At 39.1% G+C, this 27,187-nt stretch overlaps 1 protein-coding gene across 14 annotated transcripts in view; it reads right to left on the bottom strand.

Moving 5' to 3' along the window:
* BICRAL (BICRA like chromatin remodeling complex associated protein) overlaps positions 1–27,187 on the bottom strand; it is a 129,044-nt gene that overhangs the window by 85,770 nt on the left and 16,087 nt on the right. For 12 of the 14 annotated variants that reach the window (XM_068397773.1, XM_068397808.1, XM_068397756.1 and 9 more), the window contains 10 exons: positions 25,153–25,201; positions 25,002–25,070; positions 19,085–20,785; positions 17,415–17,514; positions 16,060–16,157; positions 14,173–14,234; positions 13,900–14,045; positions 13,654–13,748; positions 12,021–12,123; positions 7,386–11,207 (listed from right to left, as the gene is read on the bottom strand). In XM_068397773.1, coding sequence (XP_068253874.1) covers positions 10,405–11,207; positions 12,021–12,123; positions 13,654–13,748; positions 13,900–14,045; positions 14,173–14,234; positions 16,060–16,157; positions 17,415–17,514; positions 19,085–20,785; positions 25,002–25,070; positions 25,153–25,201 — 3,226 coding nt within the window. In that variant the 3' untranslated portion in view covers positions 7,386–10,404. Of the gene's footprint in view, positions 1–5,910; positions 6,085–6,646; positions 6,798–7,385; positions 11,208–12,020; positions 12,124–13,653; positions 13,749–13,899; positions 14,046–14,172; positions 14,235–16,059; positions 16,158–17,414; positions 17,515–19,084; positions 20,786–25,001; positions 25,071–25,152; positions 25,202–27,187 lie in introns of those variants that run through there. The other 2 variants (XR_011047929.1, XR_011047932.1) reach the window with 2 other exon arrangements.

Raw genomic sequence — 27,187 nt, 5'->3', positions numbered from 1 at the left:
GCACCAGCTACAACGGGCTGCCGGAGGGTACCGTGCCAGGACACTGATCCATCTCGCTACAGTCTGGAGCTAATTCTCAATCTGGGGATGGGCTTCAGAGATTTCCGAGTGCTGACACGCTCTGCAATTGCAAGAGCATCTGAACTACAGCACCGATCTCTCTGCACAAATGCCGGCCTCTGTCCCTGCAGTGGAAGGAGGTGGTTTGTAGTCTAGATCCTATGACAGCCGCTTTCCCTAAAGCCACCTCCTTTGTGTATCCCGGCTTTGCAGAGAGGTTCAGCTGCAGACAGTTATTTTTATGGTCTATTTCTTGGTCCTTTGCTCATGCAATGAAAATGAGCAACCCAGAAGCCAGATGGGACAGGTATTCCCATGTAGGAGCAACTGGCTTCTTTTAGGGGCAAAAATTAAGCCCAGAAAATCACATTAGCTTTTAATGTGGAGGGAGGCTTGGTAGGACATAGTGCAGCATGAAATCCAGACTGCGTGAGAAGGGAAGAGAGGTAGAGTGGGGCAGCCCAGGGGTCCATCCCACCACTGCCCCATGGTAGCCAGCCTGGATGTCTCCCAGATGTGCAGGGAGCAGTGCAGGAGCAGGACCCGCAGCGTGGGATTGACCAGGTGGCCCTCTAGCATCTGGCCCCTGGCAGCACAGGGATGTCAGAGCTTTTGTATCTAACAGACTTCCATGGATTTTTCTTCCATGACTTTGCCCACTTGTTTATCGGCCACGTGCAAACCTCCGAGCACCCGGGGCCTCCTGCAGTGGGGAGTCCTGTGGGGAGCCCTTGTGTGACCTGTGTCACCTGTTTCGCATCTCCACCTTCAGTCTCTATTTGCTGCCCCAATCACTCTTCTGTTGGAGGTGGCAGGAACAGTCACTCCTTCTCACCCTTTCCTTGCCACTTGGGATATTTTAACCTTCTATCATCTCCCCTTGGTGTTTCTTCATCCATGTAGGCATCGCAGCCCTTCCCTGCACAGAACATCCTTGAAGCGCCACTCTGAGCCTCATCCAGCTCTAGGGAATCCTTAGGAAACAGGAGGACCAGAGTGGCAGGGGCAAGACCTGCCATGGGCAGGGATGCAGGGTGCAAACCACCTCACCCTCTGTGGGGCAGGGATGCAGGGATCCAGACTGCAAACCACCTTGCCCTCTGCAGAGCAGGAATTGCAAGGATGCAGGGAAGCAGGGAAGCAGGGATGCAGGCTGCAAACCACCTCCCCCTCTGTGGGGCAGGGACACAGGGGCACAGGGCTTCAGGGATGGAAGGATGCAGAGCTGCAGGCTGCAAACCACCTTGCCCCTCCGCGGAGCAGGGGCTGAGGCCCAGCCAGGGTCCCTGTTTCGGGAGGCAATGGGGTTTGCTCGGGGCTTTGGGAAGGGGCCAGGGCAGCGTGCAGCAGCGCGCCTTCTGCTGTGCCACAGCGTGGCACCTGGGAGCCGTGGCACCCGCCTTCCCAGCAGCCCCTTTACAACAGGATGGTGGGCAAAGAAGCAGAGCCCCCCCGCCTCCGCCGCAGCAACCGCTTGGAGAGGCTGGATCCCACTGAGCCCCCTCTTGCTCACCCCCAGTCCCCCATTCCCAACCAAGGATGCTGTGACAAGCCCCCCACGAGTGTCCTCCTCCACGTGGGGTGCAGCACCCTGCCGTGGAGCGGGACCTTTCCCCCGTGGGGAAGGAGGAGAAATGCCTTTGTGCTCCCCGGCTTTTCCTCAAAGGCTCTTTTCCAGCCACAGCACCCAGTGAGGTGCTTTGCAGCATGTCTGGGCTAGGGAGTTGGGCTGCTGAGGACTTCTCCGAGTGCTTTTTGTCTCGCGTGGCTCCTTCCCTCGAGCCCCATCACCTCCCGACCCTCCGCGCACACCCCATCTCCCTCGGGTCCCTCCTCAGAGAGAGCTGCGCATCCTCCCGAGCATCCCCAAGCCGCTTTATGCCCCCTGCTTTGGCAGATCAGCTCCAGCAAAGCTGGCAGCAGGGAGCTGAGACATCACAGCGTCCAGCTGGCTCCTCTCCTGCACTGCCGGAGGGCCCTGCGTGTCCCCCGGGTGTCCCCCATCCCTTTTTTTAAACCTGAACGTGGCCGTGGATTTGTACTCGGGCCCTGAGCTGCAAACTCGGGCTTGAAGAAACATACCCTGCAGCTGCCTCTGCTTCCCCAGGGGAACATCTGGCAGAGCCCGACACCAGCCACGGGCTGATTTATTCCCCCAAAAGTTATTGTATCTCACTTAAGGAAAATGGGAGTACAGATAAACACGATTATTTGTAGGATCCTGCTTGATCACAATGGCTCTGAAATAAACCAGGGAGTCTCTGACACAACACTGCTGCAGAAACAGGTCAAAGTGACTTCAGGCTAGAAGTATCTGAGAATAGGGGCTTCAAAGTTGATTGCCAAAGGACAAAACAACAACAAAAAAAATCAGAGCCAGGCGGCACCTCTCTTTTGGCTTTGACAAATCATATGTGGTGTAATTCAACTTTAAAAAAGCAGGTCTTCAAGTCATGGAGAAATAAGTTCTAACTCTCAGACCTGTTGTCACAAAATTAAAATTGCCCTCCCTTAATAGGCAAGAGTAACATAACGCGTTCTCATAAACTGAATACTAATTGTTACAGGTGTCATAAGGTTGTATACGTTTTCACTAAAAACTCAAAAATCTATTCTTTTCTGTCAACAGGGAAAATTTAACCTCAGAAAAAAACAGCATAGTAGCAAACAGATTCCACACCTTCCTTACCTCTTGGTACAGAGTATGTTGCCAGTTATGCTCATTCAGTATCATGAAAACACTTCCCCAATTCCACAATATTTTGGAGTTTACTCACAATTTTTAGTAATGTTCTTGCTCAATTTAAAACCAAACCTTGTGTATTAGCTATGCTCTTTCACAACCAGCTTTCAAACTCTGTTGAGTCCATTCCTTGCAACAGTAAGACATACAAATCTGCATCCAAGTAGAATATTCACTATGTTGTTAAATTCATTCTTCACCCAGTATTATCCAGTTATTTTCAGAGTGGCAAGGGGAAAAAAAACCACAGTATGTTTAATAATTTTTTTTAAATGTTAGTTATGTGATCTAATACAGAAATTAACACAATCCCATACGAATTCCTGTGTGTACACGAGATCCTGTGTTTTTAAAATCAAGTTCAGTCATTCAAATTTCAAAGGTCCCCACAAAATACATCCCACACACACACCTACCTACCTTCCTGCTCATCTCTTCCAAACCCTGGAGCCTCATCTCCTTCAGCTTCATCTGAATTTCCTTCTCTGTACACAAAGGTTTCCAAATCCCTGTTCCGGAGCACTCGGTATCCAACCCTTCACAGACACAGCAGACTGGTCTGTTACTGGCCCCTGTTAATAGGAGCCTTCCAAATCCCCTATTCCCTGATTAATTTTACCTTGAAAGCAAGGTGAAATTAAATCGTTCAACCGCAGTAATATTAACCACATGCATTTTTACTCCGTTTGCCATTTATCAGCCTCAGGTAGACCTGGCAATATCAGGCTGTGAAACAAATTACAGCACGTTTCCAACAGTGTCACTCCCTGCCGCTGCTCACCTAAAGGATATGCACCACACCCACACCAACCACAGTACAGGAAAAAAAAAAAAAAAGAGCATAAAACACCTACCAGATAATTGAAATACAGTTTCAGTGTATTATTGCACTTTGGAATGAGACGTTGGAAGAAATTCTAATCTGAGATTAAATCAGCTTCAAACTGAATTTTAAAACTTATTCAAATTCAATAATAGTGCAAAAATACTCTTGTTTACATCACTTAAAGTGCTCCAGAGAGAACAAAATGGATGTTCATACACATATTTTGTCAGTGCTGGCCCAGTGGTTGAATGCTGCATTGCAAGGAAAGCATCTCAATACCTGTATTTATAATAATAGCCCCTTGACTTCCGACAATAATCACTGAAGCCAAATCGGGCCAAATTTTCTTTAACAAGAGTTTTTCTGTATGCAAACAAGTACATGCTGCATGCAGTTCTCTCAAAGCCTATTAGCTGCCTGAACCATCAGCAAATGGAATTCACTCACAAAAATAACAGCATAATTTGTGATTACAGCTTTAGAAGTTATATGAAAAGTTTAAAAAACAAGCACTTTTCTCCAGTGTCTTTCATGTGCCATCTGATAATTACAAAAAGCTGTCAGTTTTGAGTATCCCTGAAGTAATTCCCAAGCTTGAAGTTGATGAGAATCCAATTGCTGAGACACAGCTCAGGAATGACATGCATTATTTTAAAGATTTCAACCTTGTGCTTCTCCAATTAAACTGCACAATTTGTAATTTCTGAATTTAGTTTCAGCTATTGAACTTTAGTTTTGATCACAATAATCCAGACAGGATTTTAGCCTCACACAAAAGTCAACTATCTTAGCTCACTTTTATAATTCCAGCCACTGTACCACTTACCTGACGTTCACTACTTCCAGTAATTTCTCACCATGGTTTCACATGTCAGTATGAACATTTGGACTCAAAGTTCATAGGAGACAGTAAAGCTTTGTATTTTCAGAACTGTGCAGTAATTATTAAAAGTGTATAATGTTTAGAGGAAAAAAATAGCAGACATATAAAAACATTTTATTCAATCACCGCTCCAAATAACACCATTAATTATATAATGCTACCTACCTAAGTGTTGAGATGGCCATCCTTGTAAAATCCAAGAGTCCTTGCACTGCCTTCTACCCAAGGATATTACATCAATTAAATTTCATGTTTAATTTTTTTTTTTTTAAAGAGAAGTATTACCACCATAATCCTTAACTGAAAATCATCTTTCCACTGATTCAACAGACTGTGGATCAGGCTCTATGTGCCAGGTGTCTAGAAAGGAATGTCAAAGTTAGGTCTACATTACTTCCACATCAGTGGTGTGCAGAGATGGTGGAGCTCTGTCAGGACAAGCCTGTTTTGGTAAATTAATTAGAATGGAACATCACTATATTCACAAGTTGTAATAAACATGTGACAGCAAGGAACTTGTAAAGCCAAGAGTTCAGGATAATTTTGAAAATTTGGCCTCTGGTATGACACCACTATGTAAGGAAAAGCTACGTAGACATAAAAGCTAACTGAAACATTAAAAGCTGTCTAGATGTATCAGCATGGACTAACTAACCTTGCCTCCCCTTCAAAGCACTGAATTCTAAAATTGCCTCGGTTCATTAATGTAGTTGCAACAATTTACCCCAAATGAGAACACCTCATTTGACTTGGCAGTGTTAGGTTAACGGTCAGACTCAATGATCTTAAGGGTCTTTTCCAACCTAAGTGATCCTGTGATTTCCTTTTCAAGGAAAAAAATTATATATATCAAAAAAATTGGAAGAAATTCCTCCAAAAAATCCTGCATTGCTGAAGCAGCAATGAAGACTGAACACTATGTTCCAGGCTAATAATCTGCAGAAACAACGGCACCCACCTAGCATATGAGGCCAAGCGAAGAGTATACTACAGAAGTGCCTTAAATTCTGATTTAGCTTCTTCCTCCATTTGTAAAACATTTTTCCCCACAAAACTGTATGATATCAAGTCTAGAAAAAAAACAAAGCAGGGTTTTATGCTCCACACACAACAAAGCAACTTGAGAGGTTTTTGCTTTTACACCAAAAATGTTGGTTCAGCTGGACACTTTGTGTCCTTTTATCCTTTTCTTCCCTAGTACAGCAAGCTTGCTCAAGTTTGCCTGGTGTTTACCTGTTGCATCTCGTTATTATGGATAAATTTTTTTCAATTTCCAATACAATGACTAGTTGCTAGACTAGTAGCACAGAGAGACAATGCCGATCCATAAATTATAAACAAGTAATTCAGTATACCCACCACTACTGCAATCTGAAATCTGTGTACAGTGTATTGTACCTGTGCACCAGAGCTGCTGCTCTTCAGATCTTCACTGGAACCAGCTTACTTTCTGCAATGACTTTCTTTAACCAAAGTGACAGCTGACCCTCAAGTAACGAAGACAATTTCTTGCATTTCTTGAAGCTGACAAATACATCATTGTGAAAACTCCAGGAAAACCTGTGTACAATTCTAAAGGAAAAATTCAAAGGCTTATAAGGAAAATAGTTCTTGAAGAAGAGAGAAATTCTCCCTAAAGTTTAAAATTACTTACATACCTTTCCTTGTGCCAAGCTTATTCTGGCAAATTTTTTTCTTTGTACAGATACGCAAAATGAAAGGTGTTCTGACTTTCTTAAACAAGCTATGTATTAACACGCATGCCCAAATCTTCAGAAACTCTGCCCTCAATGTTGGAATAAACATAACAAACCCCACCATAAAAACACTATTAAAAGGCAATTAAAAAAATACACCACGTTCCTGTAATGAAAAGATATTCTAAAGTGAAGACAGCTGCACAGTAAACTGTACATCAAATGTTTTCCAACCCAGAAAGTCTTCCTGGTAATTCTACAGGGATATGATAAAGAGGAAAAAAAAAAAAATCCATGATGCTTAGCCATCCTAACCCAAACAGAGATTAAAATACTATAAAACCGATTTTATTAATTTTGTTACTGTCTGAATCCATGTGCAAAGCATTCAAAAGGCATGTTTAATTTGTCTCATTGACAAAATAACGAATACTAACCATAAAGAATTCTACCTTTCAACACTGCAGGCCCTACTCCAAGTTGAGAGGCAGTGCACGTCTCCAATCCTTCGTTTTCATAGCCTCCAAAAATAAAGTGTTGAAGTTCCAAATGTAAGAGCTTTACTAGATCAGAATCTCAGCACGCTTTCTGAAAAATTCAATCATAGTAAGAAAAGGTTCATCACCTCTCTAAAAGTAGGAAGAAGCATTGCATCACTAGCAATTGTAGTATCTTCTCACAGCCAAAAGGAAGGAATGGGAAATACTGCAAACACAGGTATCTATAACCAAAACCAACTGTCACAACTCTGAAACCTGTACCGTGGGTGAGGTGGCCAGCTGACTAACAAAAACCCTCTCTTCTCTTCTGTCTCCCTGACTTATCAGGAAGGATGATGCCTCTACCTTGCGAAAACATGCTGGAGAAAGAGAGTGTGCCTCAGCAACCTCACCATGGCAAGATTTCTAATGACAAGAGAGCAGGACCATTGTTATTAGAGACTGACATTACTATACGTAGTTATAACGCCACACGAACCAAATCCTAATAGCATATGTTCAGAAAGATTCATAAAGAGTACCGAAAGTTGGCCTATGAAATATTTTATAACAGGGCTGAATTATAAAAAGCACAGGAGTAAGAACATTTTGCAACCATATTACTTAAAACTGAGAACAATCCTCTTTTGGAAATGTAAATATTCAACTTGGTTAAATCAAGACAATCACAGATAGATATTTTTTCCCAAATCTTTGGCTGTATTGCAATGGTTGTTTCAATTTGTAATCTCCAACTAAACATTTCCTATCCATGGATTAACAATATATTTACTGACTTGTGTCTTTTAACAGTATTTATCCAACATAACAAAATAAACTGCAATTTGTTATACTTTTTTTTTACAAAACATTTTATAAATATTTTTACAAAATGTATACAAAGCAATTTCAAGTGAGACATACTTTACAAATGAAGGTATTTAAGCAAATAAAGTCCATACCACACTGACAATAAGTGACACATCCTCTTTAAGTGAAGTCAGTCTGTAAGGCCTCCCTAATCTAACAGATAAATTATACTAAAATCTTCAAAACAAACATAGTTTTCTTAATTGCCAATTTAAAATTTGTTTTAATATTAGGCAGTATTAAATACCACTGAAATCACAATGCTGATCCAGCAAAATAATGAAAACGTGTTTAAAGTCACGCACATTCACAATACTTTGCTGGACTTGAGCCCATATGATTAATAAATTCATACTTTTTTTTTTTTTTAAGCACAACAAAAATACAATTCTTTCCTTTACTGCTTCACCACGTACCAGAATTCCTTTAGAATTGAATTCAAAGGAGCAAACAACAGAACATTAACAATCTAAGATTAATCTTGCTAGGATTGGTCAATGGTTTCCTCTCGTAAATAGTTCAGAGAAATGTGTCTGACCAAATCAACCATGATTACTTTTGTAATTTGTCATTTTTTATATTGCCATTGTCCCCCAACCCCAAATGAGATCCAATGGAAGACACACAGCCTGACACTTCAATTATGTATTCGTTGTAGAGAGGCTGGAAACCCCATACCCATTTTGAGGTGGTACAAAAAGCAAGTGGATCAATGAATGTGAAACTTTACTTTTTTTTCCCTAAAGAAAAATTTAACTAGTTAACATACAGCTGTGTAACTTACTGTTTTCCTTCCTAGATAGTTCAGAACAGTTAAATCTCCAAAATGATAAAATAAAATACGCATCAGGATACACAGCCATGAGCATATTATTAAATCTAAAAAGGCAATAGGTGAAGACTATATTGTCAGTTTTGCCAATAAGAAAACAACTAACTGCCTGAGAGTCTATTCTATGGACACCTAACTAAAAATTTAAAACTGGCAATACTTATTATTATCTTGAACATTTTATACAACACTTGGGAATGTTGGGTTTTTACAAACACATACTTTAAAATTGGCACAATTCTTTTAAATGGCAATTAGTAACATACAAAACCAGTATTTCCATTCACGTTGAAGGGGAAATGAATTTTAAGTAAGTTCATCTTTCTCACATTGCTTTCTAGATTTGGTTTCCTTTAGTGGCCAGACAGTGGACTGTAGGCTCATTACTGAGTTGCACTGTAATCTACTGTCGCAAGGATCTAATTCTGCTTTCTTTTGCGCTACTCAGATGGACTGAATTACATGACAGCAAAACCTTTTGTTTTCTTTCCTGGCAATCTGACTGACAACCACAGCTTGTCACAATGAGCCTCTATATCATGAAAATTGTAATCTGCAAGTCTGGAAAATTGCTGGTCATTTTTCTAAGAAATTGTGGAGAAGGTCTGGGGGAGAACACGAGCATACCTTAGAAACCACAAAAGCTATATCCTCCTGAGCAGACATATGTACTACACGCACGCGACAAATGTCAGCGCACTTATGTGCACAAAAGCACTCATGACCAAAGTAAACTAGGAAAAAGCAGCATGGGCAGCGAAAAAAAAAAGATGTCATAGATTAAAATAAATAAATAAAATAATAAGATTCTATCTTAACAACATGACAGCAAGCCAAATATAAACCATGCAATGGTTTCACTTGGCTCCACAATATGAATTAATAATTACACACTTTTCGATATGTTTAAACAATGGGGTTGCTGATCGACTTTGGTCTGTACATATCTTGATAATTATGACTGCTACGGTGGATGATTTAACATTCTCTGACAGCAAAAAGCAAAAAAATAAAAAATAAACACTGGCCTTTAAATTTAATCAAGAGTAAGGCTAATGTCCTCTTAAAATATAAGCTACAAATATCATAACAGTTTTCAAATAAAAGTGCTTTTGACACTTGGTCTAAAAAAAAACAAACAAACAAACAAACAACAAATAAAAAAACCATTTATACCACTTCAGAAAGACTCAAGGCTGACTACATCCAATTATAAAATGCAAAATCTTTGCCTCAAGAGTTAACATATATATGTATTATATATATAAATTCATGGCTCTATCATGGCCTCATCCTGTACACTTTGCCATTTACTGGCTTCCATTCTACCTTCCTTAGTCAAGCATTTGTTACTTCATATCATGCCACTGTGACTAAGATCATATAGTATCATCCCACAGACTAAACTTACCCACTACAAATATATCATCAAGTACTAGTTTCTGCTCAGAAAGCAATAGAAAAGCACTTTAAGTTTAAATTATGAAGCCTTGTAAACACACTGATGATATCCTTCCAACTTAAGAACCCTAGAACACAGATTCATTAACAAAGCAAATAATCACTTCTGAATAGAGGTACAGTGTGTTTTCCAGAAAAACTAAAATTTTGATGATTTGTGGAAGAGAAGGGTAGGGGAGAATTGCTGCTTCCATCACTTTTAAAAAACATTTTCTTAATAAATATATCCTTTCAAATGACTGTGATTGTCAGTATATTACCATATTACATAGGGCCTAACGACCTGCAACCTTGTTATGTTGCAGTACTGCACAATTATCAAAAGCACTATCATAATAATACTTGAAATAGTAAGGCCCTAACAGACTGCATTCTAACAAGGATTAACTTTACTTGGATATCTCACTGTAACCACAATGAGTATTGCTCTCAAACACAGAACAGAATCTAGTTTAGAAAGGTTAACCTTAAATGCATGTCAGGCTGTACTTGTGGTGTCATTCACATTTGCTTCTGCTAAGAGAAACATAACTTGTCCATGGTACTGTAACTATTAACACTCTAAGATACTATTTACAGCTGCTTCTAAAATAGAGTCCGTTTCTACAACACCTTCACTGTGGTCTGGAATAAATTTTTCCAGGCAGTTTTCCTGTGAAGCAATAGGTGAAAAATTAGGAAATTCTAATTCAACCGAGCCGCTACTCGTCGCCTCGTTTTGCGGCTGTCTCCCAGCTTTTTTAAGTTCCAAGATGTTTTTAAATGTAGTTTCTAAACTCTTACTGAGCAGTAAGTCTTGCTGGGGTTCACCAGAGCCTTTCCTGTTATCTGGATGTAAAACCTCATTCTTTGGAGAGCTCCTCAGAGTTTTGTCTTGGAGGGAATTATTACACGTTACCTTTGAGAAAGATTGAACTGTGTTCCTTGATATTTTATTGTGTGTTCCATGACCACCTCTTGACACAGTTTTTGACAAGTCTTCAGAACTTGAAGAATTCTCAGTGGACTTGGCAAGATCTTTCCCAGCCATCTTTTCTTCAGAAAGGGCCACATACTGGCTCTCAGAAGAACAATTAGCTTTTTCAAACTTTAAAGCTTTAGTGAGGCTCTCCAATTTTTTAGTAGGAGCTATTCCTTCTTGTGGTGTCAGAATGTTGTTAGGCACTAGAGGAAATTTACTGTGATTTGTGGACTCTGCTGAGCTGGATTTTGGTCGGTCTCTGGCTTGGGTTTTGGTAGTCTGACTTCGAGAAGGTAATGTTTTGCTAGACTGATGGTCACTTTTGCTGGGCTGTGCTTCTTCAGCTGTTTTATCAAATTGTTTGGCAGAACAACAAAAATCGGCCTGATAACCATCTGAAAATTAAGTAGCAACATTTTACTTAAATTACCTATACATCAAAATAACATACACTCCAACATAGTTTCTGAGTATTAAAATTCAAGTAACATCCACAGCCTACAAATTCATGTCTTTAAGAGACATACATACGCTTAAATGTTCTGCTGCGACCAGTGTAGGAGACTATCACCAAATTAATCAGCATACTATGCACATAAGTGCACTGTAAAACAAGACTAAGAGCACTTCCCGGCCTTCTAAATATGCAAATATGGTATCTGTAAGACTAATACCTTCTTCAATACATCCTCTGAATATCTTTTAAAATATGCAGAATATGCAGAACATTTAAACAAATCGTAGCTGTTATCTTACACAAATAGTATGTTTCTAGTTGCTGCATTCAACAACAGTCTGGTTAAAAATGCTGCCATTTAAGTGGCCATGACATTCCAAAAGTAACCATTAAGATGAACACGAGTATTTATGCTTCACACAACGGTGTTCTCTCTGACTGCCAGCAAACTCGCGGATTCTTCCCTACTAGAACTGAGACCATGCAGGATTCATGACTATTGTCAAAAGAAACTCAGAAATCTTTCTCTGCCGAACAGGCCAAATATACTTTTCAAATAACTGCCTTTGACCTTACAGCGTCTCTAGATTGTTGAATTTGGGAGTTATTAAAATTTAACTTGCAACTGTTTATTCAGTATTTCAATTACTGGAATCCCTAGCAATTAGTACTTCACTGTGGCCACAACTATTTTTAAACACTCTCTACTTAACACTGCTTTTGTAAAATTCAGAAGTTAACCATTACTTACCAGGATCCACTAGTGCAAGACGCTTATCCCGGGTCAGAGATGCCCTTTCTTCCTGGTTAAACATCCTATCAATCATAACCATTTCTGCAGAGGGATTTATCCGCTGCAGGAAAAGGAAAAAAACAACCATCTCTGTAGTCACTCACATGTTGGTACCAAATCAAAACATTTATAGCTTAGTTACTCCTCAGTGAAAAAGAATGTCTTTCTTTAGATATTTGTAGAGAATATTCACAATTGCACAGCATCTTCAATGATCTTGACTGTGACCCCAATCACTACTGAAATTCAACCATAATATATTATTCACATCTTATGGTACATTTTATTTGCTACAGATTCTAAAACAAGGAATTACTATTCCAATTGGAAGAATGGTACCTTTTCAGGACTGAGTATGTTTACCATTGTACACCACAATTTTTTACATCATAGAGTATCTTTCTCTTTTAGAAAGAAAAACAGCAAAAATCTTGCAATGGGACCACCCCATCACCTTCTTCATCCCCTGCACTTCTCTCCCATCCTTCTAACTAGTGGGTGCTGAGCTGCATTTTGCTGACAATGCCTTCAAGCCAGGTGGATCCATCCATCACAGAACAAAGTTCACTGGCTACTAACTCTCGACACAGGCAACTAGCTCCAAACCTGGACACTATGTGAAATAACCTCTTTTAAACGACTGAATGGGATTTACCATACAACTTACCAGATGCTAAAAGAACAGATTTTTAACTCCACCCCCCCTCTGCACCTGCAATTACTTGCAAATATTTGATGGTTAGTATCTTTTTGGGGACTGCTAGATTCCAAAACCATATTAATTCTTACACTTATATTACATATTCCTGTCTCTAAAGCAGAGTGATTTAAATGTCTAGTATACTCGAACTGAACGCTTTTCCAGGCTTGAAAATTAGCGTGTCTGAACCCACAATGACATTTCCTGGTCCTTGTAAAATACATTCTTAAGGTAACTTTGTCAATTTTCTTTTTACCTCATGCCTGGGATTGTGAAAGCACTTAAATCAGAAGCATTTCTGATAAAAATGTGAGGCTCCACCTAGCTTCTAAGAAGAAATAATGATTTCCTAAATTGTAATATGACTTGGCTCCAATTATAATATGGCTGGAGGCCTCTGAATGGAGATTTTCAACATTCTTTCAGGCTCTGTCACACACAGAAATATACAGAACATCACCTGCCTGACTACTACAGCCTGTTTAGCGCAAGAGCAAAGTATAAGCGTAGAGCAGTCACGTGTCTTCAATGTCTATGGAACTTACATATGTAACAGCACCCTCACTTAGGTGGTATGCGAAATACAAACTCAACCCATTTCACTGATTTTAAGATGTGCATACACTTAAAAATGCAGCTTGGCCACTGAGATTACCGGTACAATAACACGTACACTGGCTATATATATATATATATATATATATATATATATATATGTATCTCCAAAACCTTCATGTATATATTTATCACCTTTATACGGTGATAAATAGTATCAACAAAACGAATTGTAATGCTAGCTCTCACCTTCCTGTAGATGTTTGGTTTTTTTTTTTTTTAACAAACTGAATTACATCCTATAAACATAAAATGTACCTGGGTTATATACCTTACCATTGCATCTTCTATAAGCAAACATCTGTATTTGTTCAGCATAGCCTGTGTCCTCTTCAGAAGCTGTGTAGCTACAGATTCAAATTCATTGTCCACTAGAAAGACAAGAGTATACTTTCAAATACTGTTCTTCAGTAACCTGCACAAATTTAAAAATGTACCCTTTCTTATTGCTCTAACTTACGTAAAGAATTCTCTCCATATATTGATTACAAACTTACTGCCAATTTTTAAAAATAAAATTACCTTTTCTTAAGTCTTCCTCTGTTGGCAGTGATCCCTGGCACACATGGTATGAAAGAAGTCTCTGAACTGCATCATTTAATGATCTGAACCGACTTTTATCTGGTGTCACAGCATGCACCTGATCCTTCTGTAATTGTTGTAGAATACTACAAGGAAAATTAATGATATATAATTAACACATACTCTTAATAGAAGTTTATACATTGACAAAAACTAAAAAGAAATGAAGGTTAGAGGAAACATCTGCAACAAAATTACAAAAGAATGACTTACAAAGCTCCTTTAGTTAACTGTTTAGCAGCAGGCCTTTTCTGTCCAACTAAATGACCATCCACCTAAGTTAAAAATAAAAAACAAATTACAATATATCCCCTCTTTTGCAAAGCCTAAGTTTCAGCATTTACTTCTGCCAATTAAGTATATCACCAATACTAAGTGTAACCACCACGTAAGTATAAACACTTTCAACTATTTCCTATTTTCACAGAGCACTATATCAATGAAACAGGCACGTCACTTCTCTTACATAAACCGAAGGTCTGAAATCTTGTTAGCAGGCAAATTCCACTGTATGCACATGCTTCACTAGGAAATGCACATGCTTCACTAGGAAAAAGGCTGGTTATCAAATTTAGCAGGTGAAAAGAAGAAAAGGTACAACTAAAACCTTTTCCAAAGAAAACTGCTCCCAAGAACTGTTTTTGCATTTCTCAGCTGATGCCATCTTGCCTGATTTTGACAGATTAGAGTGTCTGCTAGGAAAGCAGGCTAAGGTCGCGTACTTAAATTCGCAAAAGCCATGGTGGCTGGGTGGGGGGTGAAAGTGGTTCTAGGAATTCTGTTTCAGTGTTGCTGCTATAGATACACCCATTATTAGGTAGATCTACATCATCTTCTCCTTTCCTTAGACATTTATGAAGCCAAGGTTTTTCAAGGGAACACTGGCCTAAGATGTGAGGTTCTCTGAGGTGGTAAAGGCTCATGTTCCTACTGTATGAGAGGCATTACTGCAATCCAAGTATTCTCCCAAAGAAGCCACTCTGCATCAAAGAGTCTTTGTTTAATACAAAGTTGTTGGGTTTCCTTAGTCAACTAGTCTTACTAATAAAATTGGTCACAGAGCAAAAGTTAATTATGATTTTAAAAAAGATTGTATGAAAGCTCTTTTGAACTACAACGTGGTCAGAAGGAACAAAAAAGCATGTGGTACAGAGGATCCTTCTTAGCCAAGCAGGAACAGTACGAAGCAGGCACACTGTAATGGTACTTGCTAGCCAAAAAGCCTCTAGCTTCAGAGCATAAAAAGTATTCACCACCACAGGAGAACGAACATCTGACCAACAATAACAAAACCAGGCTGAACTCATAATTGAGCACTACTGTATTTTCTGCTCTACTTGTACATCAGTAAGACAGGGAAAAACATTCATGTCATGCTACATTGACAGCAAGGAACAAAACTTCTAAATCAGATCCTCCCTTGTTCTCTTCCATGATTTTGTAGTTTAGTTCCATTCACAACAAAGCCCACACTTTCAAGCCTACATCAAACCCTCACTTCTTGCCCTCAGCTACCCAGTTCATGAATCTAGCAGTTGTCTCCTCCCTCCAGAAGTTCTTGTATTTCCGCTCCAAAAAAGCTGGCCTCCCCTTCCAGTCCCAAACCCTGGACGTAGCGTTAAATTTTTGTACATAGTTGCCATATACAGGAGAACTTTTGGTGGTTAAAAAGACTACAACAATGCAGTAAAGAATAAAACAGACAAAGACCAGATGAGATGGAATTTTTCTGCTGCTCCTCACAAACCATTCCCTCCCAACCAGCTAGAGCATAGTTGAGTTTGTAAGTAATGATAAAGAGTAGGTCTAGTTTATGTCCAACTCAATGAAGAATTGCTATATCATACAAAATTATCGTCAGGGAACAATACCGTCAGACTCTACTCATCGAATTAAATCTCAAAGCAGCATTCAGAACATCAATTTGCAAAATACTCAACATTTATTATGTCAAGGTAGAATTTGACAAGCTTAAGAGAATTCATATACCCCCAAAAAAACCTGCAACAACTCACAGATTATCAATATGGAGTTGAAACACCCCTAACTTCACTAATATTTTAAGGGAAAGTGAAACATATAAACAGAAGTATTCTCTACCTGTATACTCTGTTGAACTGATGATGATCCTATTACTTTTTCTTGTGGCTGTGCTGTTCCTAGAGACTGCTGTATGATTTTTCCTCCAGAGTCCTGTCCTATAAAATATATGTTAAAAAGACTGTCATCCTAAGCAAGAACAGAATAATTTCATGTGCCTATACTGATCATTTTATTTGAGTTTTTAGCTTTTAGGAGAAAGATACATGTCTCATATGCTTAAGAGCATTAGTGCAACCACCCTGTGGAGAAACCAGCTCATAAAAATGAAACAGGACTGATACTTTGGGCTGCAGCCTACAAAATCCCTCAGATATAAATCATCTCCTACCATAGTACTGCAATGTAAGAAGAAATTCAAGTACCATAAGTATAGTGTCCCAACAGTTTACCAAAAATCATACAGTACATTTTATCAAGCTTTTCAATACTAACCCTCCCTCAAGCATATAAGCCCAATTTTTCTAGAGCTCCTGAAAGTATTTAGACAGCAGGCATCATAAATTTTTTTTCTATATTTTCTAGATGGGCAGACTTCCTCCAAGTGCCTTGCTCAGGAATTCCAAACAGCATCTTTTCAGCCATGCTACATTACAACCAACACAAGTAAGTTGTTTTTTTTCTCCCCAAAAAAACTACACTGTGTTGATTGTAGAGAATTGCCTAGACAGCTTCCACATAACAGTACACAAGGGATAAAAAAAAGCAGGTAGATTATGGGACCTTATTCAAAAGGGCTACTTATACACAAAGAGAACATGAAGGTTACAGCATTTTTCTGTTTGCTTTGAATATACTGGTTTTGTTTCTTTAGTAGCATGGTGCTGCTTCAAAAGCCCAGTATTTTGCCATGAACAATGCACTAACTATTCTAATTGAAAGTGACACATTCAAAAACAAATCGAGTGATGACAGCCTGCATATAACCTTGTAATGGCTATTTTCCTTTCCTCTGTATCTGAAGCAGCCATCACAAGAGAGGGTCTAGAAGTTCCATAGAATTTTTAGCAGATGTCTGTATTTTGAAAATGACTTATTTCTCTTTTCCTAAGCTGAAAAAAAATTAAGAAAAAATTAAAGAAGGTACAATTTGGGGTTTTATAGAGGGGAGAAATAATTGCTTATGGTGAAGATTCAACTTTTCACTCCACAAAATGAAGTGTCGTGGTTGGGAAAAATAAAAGCACACATCAATAATGAAAAATTTAGTTTGCGTTCTTTGAAAAATAAAATTCTGATAACCTTTAGGACCCTATCAGCATGAGCCATCAATGCAAGTCTGACACATCGAAGAAGAACCAATTTCTGTTGCTGGAGAAAATTAAGAAAATTATTTTTAAAAGACCTTAGTTGACCTGATAGTGTGTTGCTCAGAAGACTTGTTAGCTGAGGTTGTCTCAAATTATCCTGTGTCTTCGATGCAGAAACTGGTGATGTCTGGTTCATAGCTTTTTTCTGTGCCACATACATTAAAAAAAAAAAAAAACAAACACACATTCAAATATTTACTGAAAGCTTTAACAAAGAGGAAAAAAGCAAAAAGGCAACTAAACTTCAGCTCACGCATCCTTTTTCAATCTCAAACTCACAAGTGGTGAAATTTCAGACACCTCAATTCCTCCCAAGTTCAAGAATTTTATAATGTAAATCAGAGAGGAACAGATACTAAACGAACAGTACAAATATACACCAGTTACATTCTGGAAGACCCATGATTTACCACTACAAGCAGCCCTCAGAAAGCTTAGCTTTTGAGTGACTCAAAAATGCAAGATGACTAAATAAGCTGTCTCCACAACAAAAAAAATACACAGTGGATCAAACTGTCCAGTGTTTAGTGACTAAATGATACATGGTTTATGATACAGTACAATTATTTAAAATTCAAGTACAAACTGAAAAGATTCTAGTAAACAGCAGAATTTGTTCTCTGTAGTTTCCATTTTCAGCTCTGAAATTTCAGCACAAAACCAAAATGATCTTTTACAGCAGTGAGAAATATTATGCTTTTATAACTGCTGAAACTCACTGACCCAGCACATATCCTACAAATAGGAAGATGCGGGCACATGAAGAGAAAGTCAGGCAGGCCTCAAATCACCCATCTGTAAACAAAATGTTATAACCTGTGCTAGCAGTTTTGGCAAAGACTAAAAATCACGTTTGTCCTGATTTTCTAAATACGCATTATTTTTTAAGACACATTATTTCATAACCCATTTTGGTCTCGGTTAAAAAATCCCATTAGACATTTGGGAAAAGAGATCACAGAATCACAGAATGTTAGGGATTGGAAGGGACCTCGAAAGATCATCTAGTCCAATCCCCCTGCCGGAGCAGGATTACCTAGATCATGTCACACAGGAACGCGTCCAGGCGGGTTTTGAATGTCTCCAGAGAAGGAGACTCCACAACCTCTCTGGGCAGCCTGTTCCAGTGTTCGGTCACCCTCACTGTAAAGAAGTTTTTCCTCATATTTATGTGGAATCTCCTGCGTTCCAGCTTGCACCCGTTGCCCCTTGTCCTGTCAATGGATGTCACCGAGAAGAGCCTGGTTCCATCCTCATGACACTTGCCCTTTACATATTTATAAACATGAATGAGGTCACCCCTCAGTCTCCTCTTCTCTAAGCTAAAGAGATCCAGCTCCCTCAGCCTCTCCTCATAAGGGAGATGTTCCACTCCCTTAATCATCTTGGTGGCTCTGCGCTGGACTCTCTCTAGCAGTTCCCTGTCCTTCTTGAACTGAGGGGCCCAGAACTGGACACAATACTCCAGATGCAGCCTCACCAGGGCAGAGTAGAGGGGGAGGAGAACCTCTCTTGACCTGCTAACCACACCCCTTCTAATACACCCCAGGATGCCATCTATCTTACATAGATGTAAGATAATTAGTGCAAATGCATTCTGAGACAGTTTTTATCAGTATTTTATAATGACCAAGGAAAAAAAAAAAACCACACAAAAGCAAGAAAAGGACAGAATTGGAATAACAGCTTGTTGCATTCTCAAGCAGCTTTCATACCTGACCAAAGGTGAACTGTTGTGGTGTTACTCCAACTGACGTGTGACTAAAGGTGCTGATGGATTTGGAAGAGGATGCTGGAAGACGATGTGACGCACTGACGGGAACTTGAGTTCTGTTCTGCGTCAGCTGATCTCCAGTAAAGTTTCCTCCGGTTGCAACAGACTGAACTGAGGGTCCCAAGCTAGGATGTACTGAACCAGGAGAACTTGCAACAGCAAATCGATTGGAAGCTGACATATTTGAGACTGTAGACTGCCCAGGTGACATCGTAGTAAAACTCGATCTACCTTGAGAAACATTAGCTTGACTGGGTGACAAATGCAACACCGTAGGCGACGCCTGCTGCAGTGGCACCTGTCCACCAACAATTTGTGACGTTCCATGATTTACTATAACTTGGTTTCCAGGAGCTGTGAATGTCTGGCCGGAAACAAGCTGAACAGCTGTGTTCTGATTATTTAGCATCTGTCCTGAATACGACTGGTTGGCTCTTAGCATGTTTGTAGAGCTCCTGTTGAGCATTACATGCTCAGCAGACACTTGGCTAGGAACCAGCTGGGAAGGCTGAGTCTGAAGAAGTTGTCCATTTATGGCCTGGACATGATGAACTGAATTAGAATTAACAGACAAACTTGTAGGTAAGAGAAACTGGTTTTGAGGTGCATGTGGCTGTCCCATAGGAGAATGGATAACAATACTACCTCCAGCATTGCCAACTGTCTGAGGTGTAACTGATTTTCTTGTATTTTGTTGATTAACGATATTAACAGACATATGAGGACCAACTACTGAACTCTGAGGTGAGTTTGCAGAAGCAAACTGAATCCCTTGCTGTACGTGATGTTGCTGTATTCCCAAGTTATTCACATTGTAGCCAGTCTGCTGACCCATCTGGACAGGCTTTGGTTGGATATTAATGGGAACTTTGTTAGAGTTTGGTGTCAAACCCCTCTGAATGATGATATTATGGACAGGCAATGATGTCTGAAAATTTGTGCTGTTAAATGGAACAGTTACAGGTTGTGCTACGGGACTTGAATTTGAGTTGCCAAACAGTGAGTTACCATTTGGAGTTTGTCTGTGAACCAAGACGCCACTACTCATGTTTGCAGGTGTTTGTTGACCATTGCCTTTCAGTATGATCTGAGATCCATCAAGGTTATTAATGGTCATCATGGAAGGCTGATTACTAAATGAACCAATTAGCTGTATCTGCCCAGAACCACTAATCTGGCTGCTATTAGACAAATGCTGGCTGGGAACACTAATTCCAACATGTTGCATAAAGCCATGTTGCACACCGACTGTATTGCTTGCAAAAGATGCTCCAACAGGTTGCTGTACCACTTGAGTAACTCCTATAGGCTGCAACGTCTGACCTGAGTAATTAGAAACATTAGAAGCCTGAGTAAAGGATGCTGATGAAGAAGGATGAAGCTGAGCTTGTGCAAACTGTTGGCTAGAACCTACACTGGCATCCAAATATGCCTCTTCTGCCAAAGTCTGTTCAGTAATATTGGCCTCCTGCAAGGACTTCTGAAGAATATCAAAAGGCTGATCCTCAGTAAGATCAGGTAAAGGAGAAGATACAAGTTCATCTTCAAGAAACTGAAGGCTACTGGACAGCTGCAGTCCATCACTAGGCCCCTCTCCAAGCTGACCACTCACACCTTTTACAGACGATTTAGGATCAGTGTTCTGAAATGCAAAACAAGAAACAAATAATTTTCAGAAATTGCAAGCTCTACCTTGTTTCACCATTAAGCTTGCTTTCACGCAAGCAAACTTTCTTTACAAAATCATATTATTTGCATGGTACGTATATAAGGTAACGTTCATCCCATACAGTGGGCCAGCATAAACATGTGTCACTTAACATCCCACTCATACCCTCGTAACAGACTGCTGGAAACACTACTCTCCTTTCACTTCTCAAATCTCCCAACTCCACAGCAGTCAGCTCTGCAGCTGCACTGTTTCAAGAGGATGTGACATGCTCTTGAAGGACTATTTTCCCTTCCTCAAGCTGAGCACTGTATGGACAAAAGGATAAAGGAAAGGAGGAGTGAAAAGACCTCCACAGTAACTCAAACTGGGGCAAGGTTTCAGTAGCAACAGTAGTAGCAGGGAAAAGGCAGGAGAAAGTTGCTCTTTCACTGACCTCTTCTATCACATGAGATCCATCTCCAAAATCCTACCAATATTTCTATAGTCATACAGTGCAAACTAGTGACCATTTCATAAAGTTAAGGAATTACACTAATTCTTTGTTTAGAAAAATTTTAGAAACAAAGCAGTAAGAAAAACAATGCTACAGACTTTGTGGTTTATGCTAGTAAAAAGATTATGGAGAACTATAAGCACTGAAACTACACCAAATATTAAGTGGCACCTTGAATGAAAAAAAATTCTTCAAATTACATCCATAAACACTGTGGCAAGGAAAATCAGAACCTACTTTACTCTGGTCTACTGTCAGTAAAATTTTCCTAAAACAAAACTATGTCCAGAAACTCTAGACAACACAAGTACAAGGTTTCTACAGGTGGAATGATGAACTTAAATGCATCTTTTAAGTTAGACAAGAGTACACCTTTCTAAATTGCAAAATCATACCTCAACTATTCAAAGACAATATCCAGTTCCTTTTTAGGTCAGAATAATGCAAAATGTGGGTGTGAAATTATCAGTCACCTTCATACTCTGAGCCTTCACTCCTTGAAGGTCATAGACACTTGTTTTCACCTCATATAAACAGTATGAAGATGCTGCAAGCTGTAATTATCACATGCAATAATGTCCCCACCCTAACTTCAGTTCCCCAGCCATATTTATTCAGAATTTTACCCCCATCTGTTTCTGAATCAGCCTGTGTAGTTTATGAAACTTCAGTCATGTTTTAAAATACTAAGAGATTGTTCTTAAAATTCAGTAAAATATTTTCAAATACAATTATAAAATTACAATAAACATTTTACATTTAATGTTAACAGAAGGAATTAAACTACTACTTAAATGTCTTGATGTCTGCATCTCATGAACACTTAAAATTACAAATCAGGTTCTCAACTGTACCTAGCTACTATCGGACAGAGCAAAAAGGAGTCACTAATAGGGCATTATGAGGACTCATAACTGTCAGGTTCTTGTGGAGAATTGCATTTATAACTTGTCTCCAGTGACAATGACCAATTTGAAAACTTTCACAACTGTGGAACTTAGAGGGCTCCAGTTAATGCTATTCCAGTTAGTACTAACAATACAACTCTTACTACTAGTAATAAAAGCAATAGTTATAATAAATAATATTACATACAATCAAGACTGATAGCTCGAAACTCTCCCACCAGAATGAAGAATCCCAAATTTCATTCCCTGCTCCCAGGACTGTTTCAACATCGAAAAACAATTTTTTGCGCATACACTGGGAACCAGGGACCTTCCAAGTTAACATCTAAATCACCGCTGCCCAGATTCACAATGGCCATGCAGAACACCATACTAATTTCAACAAGAAATTACTGCCTCTGCAACTTCATGAATCTGCTTACCAACAAGAGTCTTATTCTCACTGGCTCCATGAATATTCTGCTCTCTTAAGCTGTTCTACTGTACTATAATAGGAAGGTGTAATCAGTCACTGAGTACAAGCCAGGTAATAGGGCAATGGCTAAGGAACCCTCTCAGGAGGGTTATAAGAGACTGACAACTACCCAAGGAAGCCAACCTGGAATCAGCAGAGGTGGTATGGTATGCAATCATTCCACTCAGGGGGAGGGGGGGAACACGGACACGCAGGGGGGAGTGGACACTGCTTTCTTGTCCTTCAGTCAGCAGGGACTTAATCTTGTTTGTGTCAGGTGTTGGCTGAGCATGCTTACCAGCTGAGGCACTGAACCCTTGACACTGAATTTGTAAACTCTGCCACTGAAAGGCATCAAATAGGCATCAAGACAATCAATCCTACTTCATGGTAGCAATTCTGAATACATACAAAGGCAGAACTTTCAGTATCTGCAAAAAGTTTAAAGACAAAAAACTAAGAAGCCTTTAACTTTTCAGGTATCTTATGTTATAAGCAAGGACTGTGAAACCATCTATTTATATTTATATTTTAGATACCCCTTGTCCCTTCACAATGCACTACAAGAATCTATCTTTGCAATTAAGTCATTCTTCACTTAGGTCAGCACAGGGCTCTCAAGCGAGGGAGGGAAGAGAAGATGGCATTGGTATTCATTATGAAGATACAAAAGGATGAGAACAGAGCACGAGAGGAACAACTGATGGAGAATGAAAATACAGTTAGCCACCCTAGGAATACACACTAGAAATCCCTGCTCCTCTGATCGTCTGCCTCCTAGATTACCTACCCCCAATCTCCTATACCAGAAAGCTCTTTTGGCTTTCACCAAATATTTTTTTTCCTTCCAACTGCTACTCCCTATGCAACAATCCCACCTTGCCCAGAATCTCCTGCTCCCTCTCAAAATTACTCCAAAAACTCACTTTCTGAAAGTACACCAGAGATACACCCCTGACTCCTGCCCACCTACTCATAAGAAGAATCTCTACAAAGAACAACTAAGAAGTTTAGGCTATGACAAATGCATGTCATGTCACCCTTTTTTCCCCCATAACCTCATTTATCTTAGGATGAGCCCTCAAAACCCACCTCTGCCATGCTGCATACAGGAAGCTGCTGTCCGATACTGGCTAGCCTGGTATCAAGTTGAAACCACTGTTCCTGATTAGCTGAAAATTGGACACAACCTATTACTGTTGGTACCCCACTCCCCCACCATTATCTCAACCAGCTTATCTGGAGAAAGAACTGTCGCTCAACATCTGTTTCTTCTACAATATTAAATAATTATATTGAAAGGAGAAGGACAGGGCAAACACTTCACATCTCGCTACTGTGGCTACAGAAAAGCCACTAGTTCTCCACACACAGTTAAACAGTTTTCAGGATTTATTTATGCCAATTATTTAAGGTCCCTACACACCTACAAGCATATCCACGTTAATCTGTTAGGAACATGGGACAAACAGAGTCAAGACAACAGTACAACAGAAAGACGAATTACCAAGGAAACCCTACTCTATAAATTCAAATAATGGAATTATGGGATGAAGAATTCGTTTTTTTTTTAAAAACACACCAATGAAATCAAAGAAATGTGGGTCAGAAGGGATCTCTGGAAGTCATCTAGTCCAACCTTCCACTCAAAGCAGGACTACTGCCAGCACTAGAGCAGATCAGCCTTGGCTTTATCTCCAAGGATGGGGATTCCACAACCTCCTTGGGTAAAACTTGGTCCAGGGCGGCAATACACTCCTGGCGAAGAAAGAATACTGAAGACTACTTGCAACACCTAATGAATTTAAAGTGACTTCCCTAACACTGAAGTTACAGGAAGGAAACATCCCAAGCTAGCTATTCAGTCTAAAGAACAATAAAACCCCATTCATTAATTTAAAAAAATTGCTAGCTCAGATTCAACTTAGGAATAAGAAACAAAACCATCCTAACATACACAGGAAATGTATGAATGACTAACTTTTAAGGTCTATGTTTGAGCACTACTGCATCTACGATCACTAAAATTACACGTCCACTTTACCGGAGAGAGTTACACGAGAGAATATTTTCACGGCTCAGCAAGCTGTTATACATAATTAGGAAACACGGCCCAACAGTGCAGTATCTTTTGATTAATTCCCCAGTGAAAACCCAATGCAATACTTAAAATATTAACAGCATGAAGTGGTTCTATGTTAGCATTCAGAATTTTCATATGAAAAAGGTCAAAACCCACATCTACTTCATTCAGTTCTAGACAAGTCAAGTAAAGCCACAACAGAAGCATGCAATCTCAATACAAATATAATTTATCTCCTGACCACTTACATTGGAGTTGGCGAAAATTGAATTTGAGTTGGCTACAGAATATTCTGCGTTAGTCAAGTCTTCATTGCTCTGGTAAAAGACAAAAATCATGTTTAGAAATAATACACTCAATGAAGCTTATGTATGTCTAATACACAGGAATGCTACTTACAGATTTACTACTAGGTCCATGTAGAAAATAATTCAGCGCCTGTGGGTCCCTTAAGGGGGAAAAAAAAAAGTTACCACTTTTAAGAAGCTCTTTCGGCTAATGAGGCTAATTTAACTAAACCAAATACTGTATTCATACAAATCAGGTTTATAGTAAAAACTCATTTCTTTCACTGACTCCAATGCAAAGCTGCAAGTTTATACCATCTGAGGATCCATGTTTCTGTATCACCACAACTTTCACATGATCGTATTTACTGTCATTGCACCAAGGCATTTCAAGCGATAAACTACGGTCATCACAAAATTTTAGTTGTGTTCTACTTTACTTCTCTTTATGAGGGTATTACTCATATTCTCTTAAAACAGACAGTATTTTGTAACAGCACACAGTACAAAACCTAAGGAAAATACTACCACCAAATAACATGAGAACTACAACAGGTACCATCTCTTCCACAGAGATGAACTATAATGCCTGTTTAGCTAGTGTCTAAGTCAATACGGTATTCACAAACCTGAATCTTTAGCATGTTTGCTGCCACCCTTAACATAAGTTAACAAAAACTTATGCTTGTCAGAGTAACAGTCCCTTTACTTGGAGAAAAAAGAGGCTCCTTTTCCAAGTGAAATCAACCACAGAAATAACTGATCAAATATTATGAAATACAATTTCAGTATATTTCATTAACTTAGCAATACCACTGAATAAATCTCAGATTAAAAATGTGGTCTGACAGAATGAGTGTTGGAAATTCAAACAAATCAAAAATACATTAATGTAACTGCACATCTAGACCAAGCAAAAAAATTTAAAGGTTTTTAAATCTAAATTAGATTATTTTAATACAACAATTATATAACATTTCCTAACATGTCCATTAGCATGAAGAGTAAAATGACAATGGAGGGTTTTGATTTTAAAACATTTTTATTGATTAACAAGTAACAACAGAACATTTTTGAGAAGCAGGAGATTCTCGTGCAAAAAAGAAATATTAATTCAAAACATCTCTCCTTCTCTCTTGATCATCCTAGAAAATAAAGAGGGAACAAGTTAAAGATCTTTCAGGTTTACAACTAGTCTTCTAAAAGCACAAATACACCTCTCTTCCTCTTTTTTATTTAAAAAACAAACTGCATTCATGTGCTTACAAAAGATGTGTTAAACAGACAGTACTTGGCAGGGACTTTATGGTACAATTATGCTTACAACACAGAAGTGGTTATATGTATTTTCAAATGAAAATGTCATTTTCATAGTAGATTACACCAAATTTCAATAATTAAGGAGAACAGAACTCATGATCTCCTATAGGGCTCTATCATGCTTATGAGTTTTATTGATAAATAACCAGGCTGTTTAATACCAATTACACCCACTGGCTTTAAATCATGAAAAATGCAATTAAAACCAAAGAACACTTCATCACTTTAAATATTGTCTTTAGGAAGGAAGGAATTTTGGAAGGCACTTACCGAAATCAAAGATCAGATGGAAAAAAATACTGTTTTCCATTCTTCTAGATGCTTAAGACAGTAATTGCTGCCAGCAGCAGGAAGAACACTAATTTTTCACACAAATGCTCATCTGTATATAGAGCACTTCAGTTTCTGGACCACTTGTGAACTGGTACCAAGATTCTCGTGATTCATGCTCACGACAGAGCACTTAATTTTCCCATGCAGTCAATTATCATCTTTATGTTCCAAGCAGGATGTGTTTTCAAACAGCTACAATCAGTAATCTTGCACAGTATACTTCACAGAATGTAATGGTGAGCCATTACTGGCAATTCTTTTGCTATAGCATCCACAGAGTAACCCCCAAATCACAGCAGCCACTGTGGTATATTTTGTTTTTTTCTCAAGTTAAAGCTCTCACTGGTTTCGCTGGAGGCTTTTGAGTGTGTGAGACAGGTAAAAGGCCTATTTATTTATTACATTTAAGACAGTAAAAAATTCTTGTATAAAGTGGAGATGATCTTTTAGTAGCTGCTATGAGACTGATGTCATACTAATTTCTGGCAGAGTTT

This window comes from Nyctibius grandis, chromosome 1 (genome assembly GCF_013368605.1).
Source record: "Nyctibius grandis isolate bNycGra1 chromosome 1, bNycGra1.pri, whole genome shotgun sequence".
Taxonomy (NCBI): Eukaryota; Metazoa; Chordata; class Aves; order Nyctibiiformes; family Nyctibiidae; genus Nyctibius; species Nyctibius grandis.
This window is presented reverse-complemented; position numbering and strand designations above follow the sequence as displayed.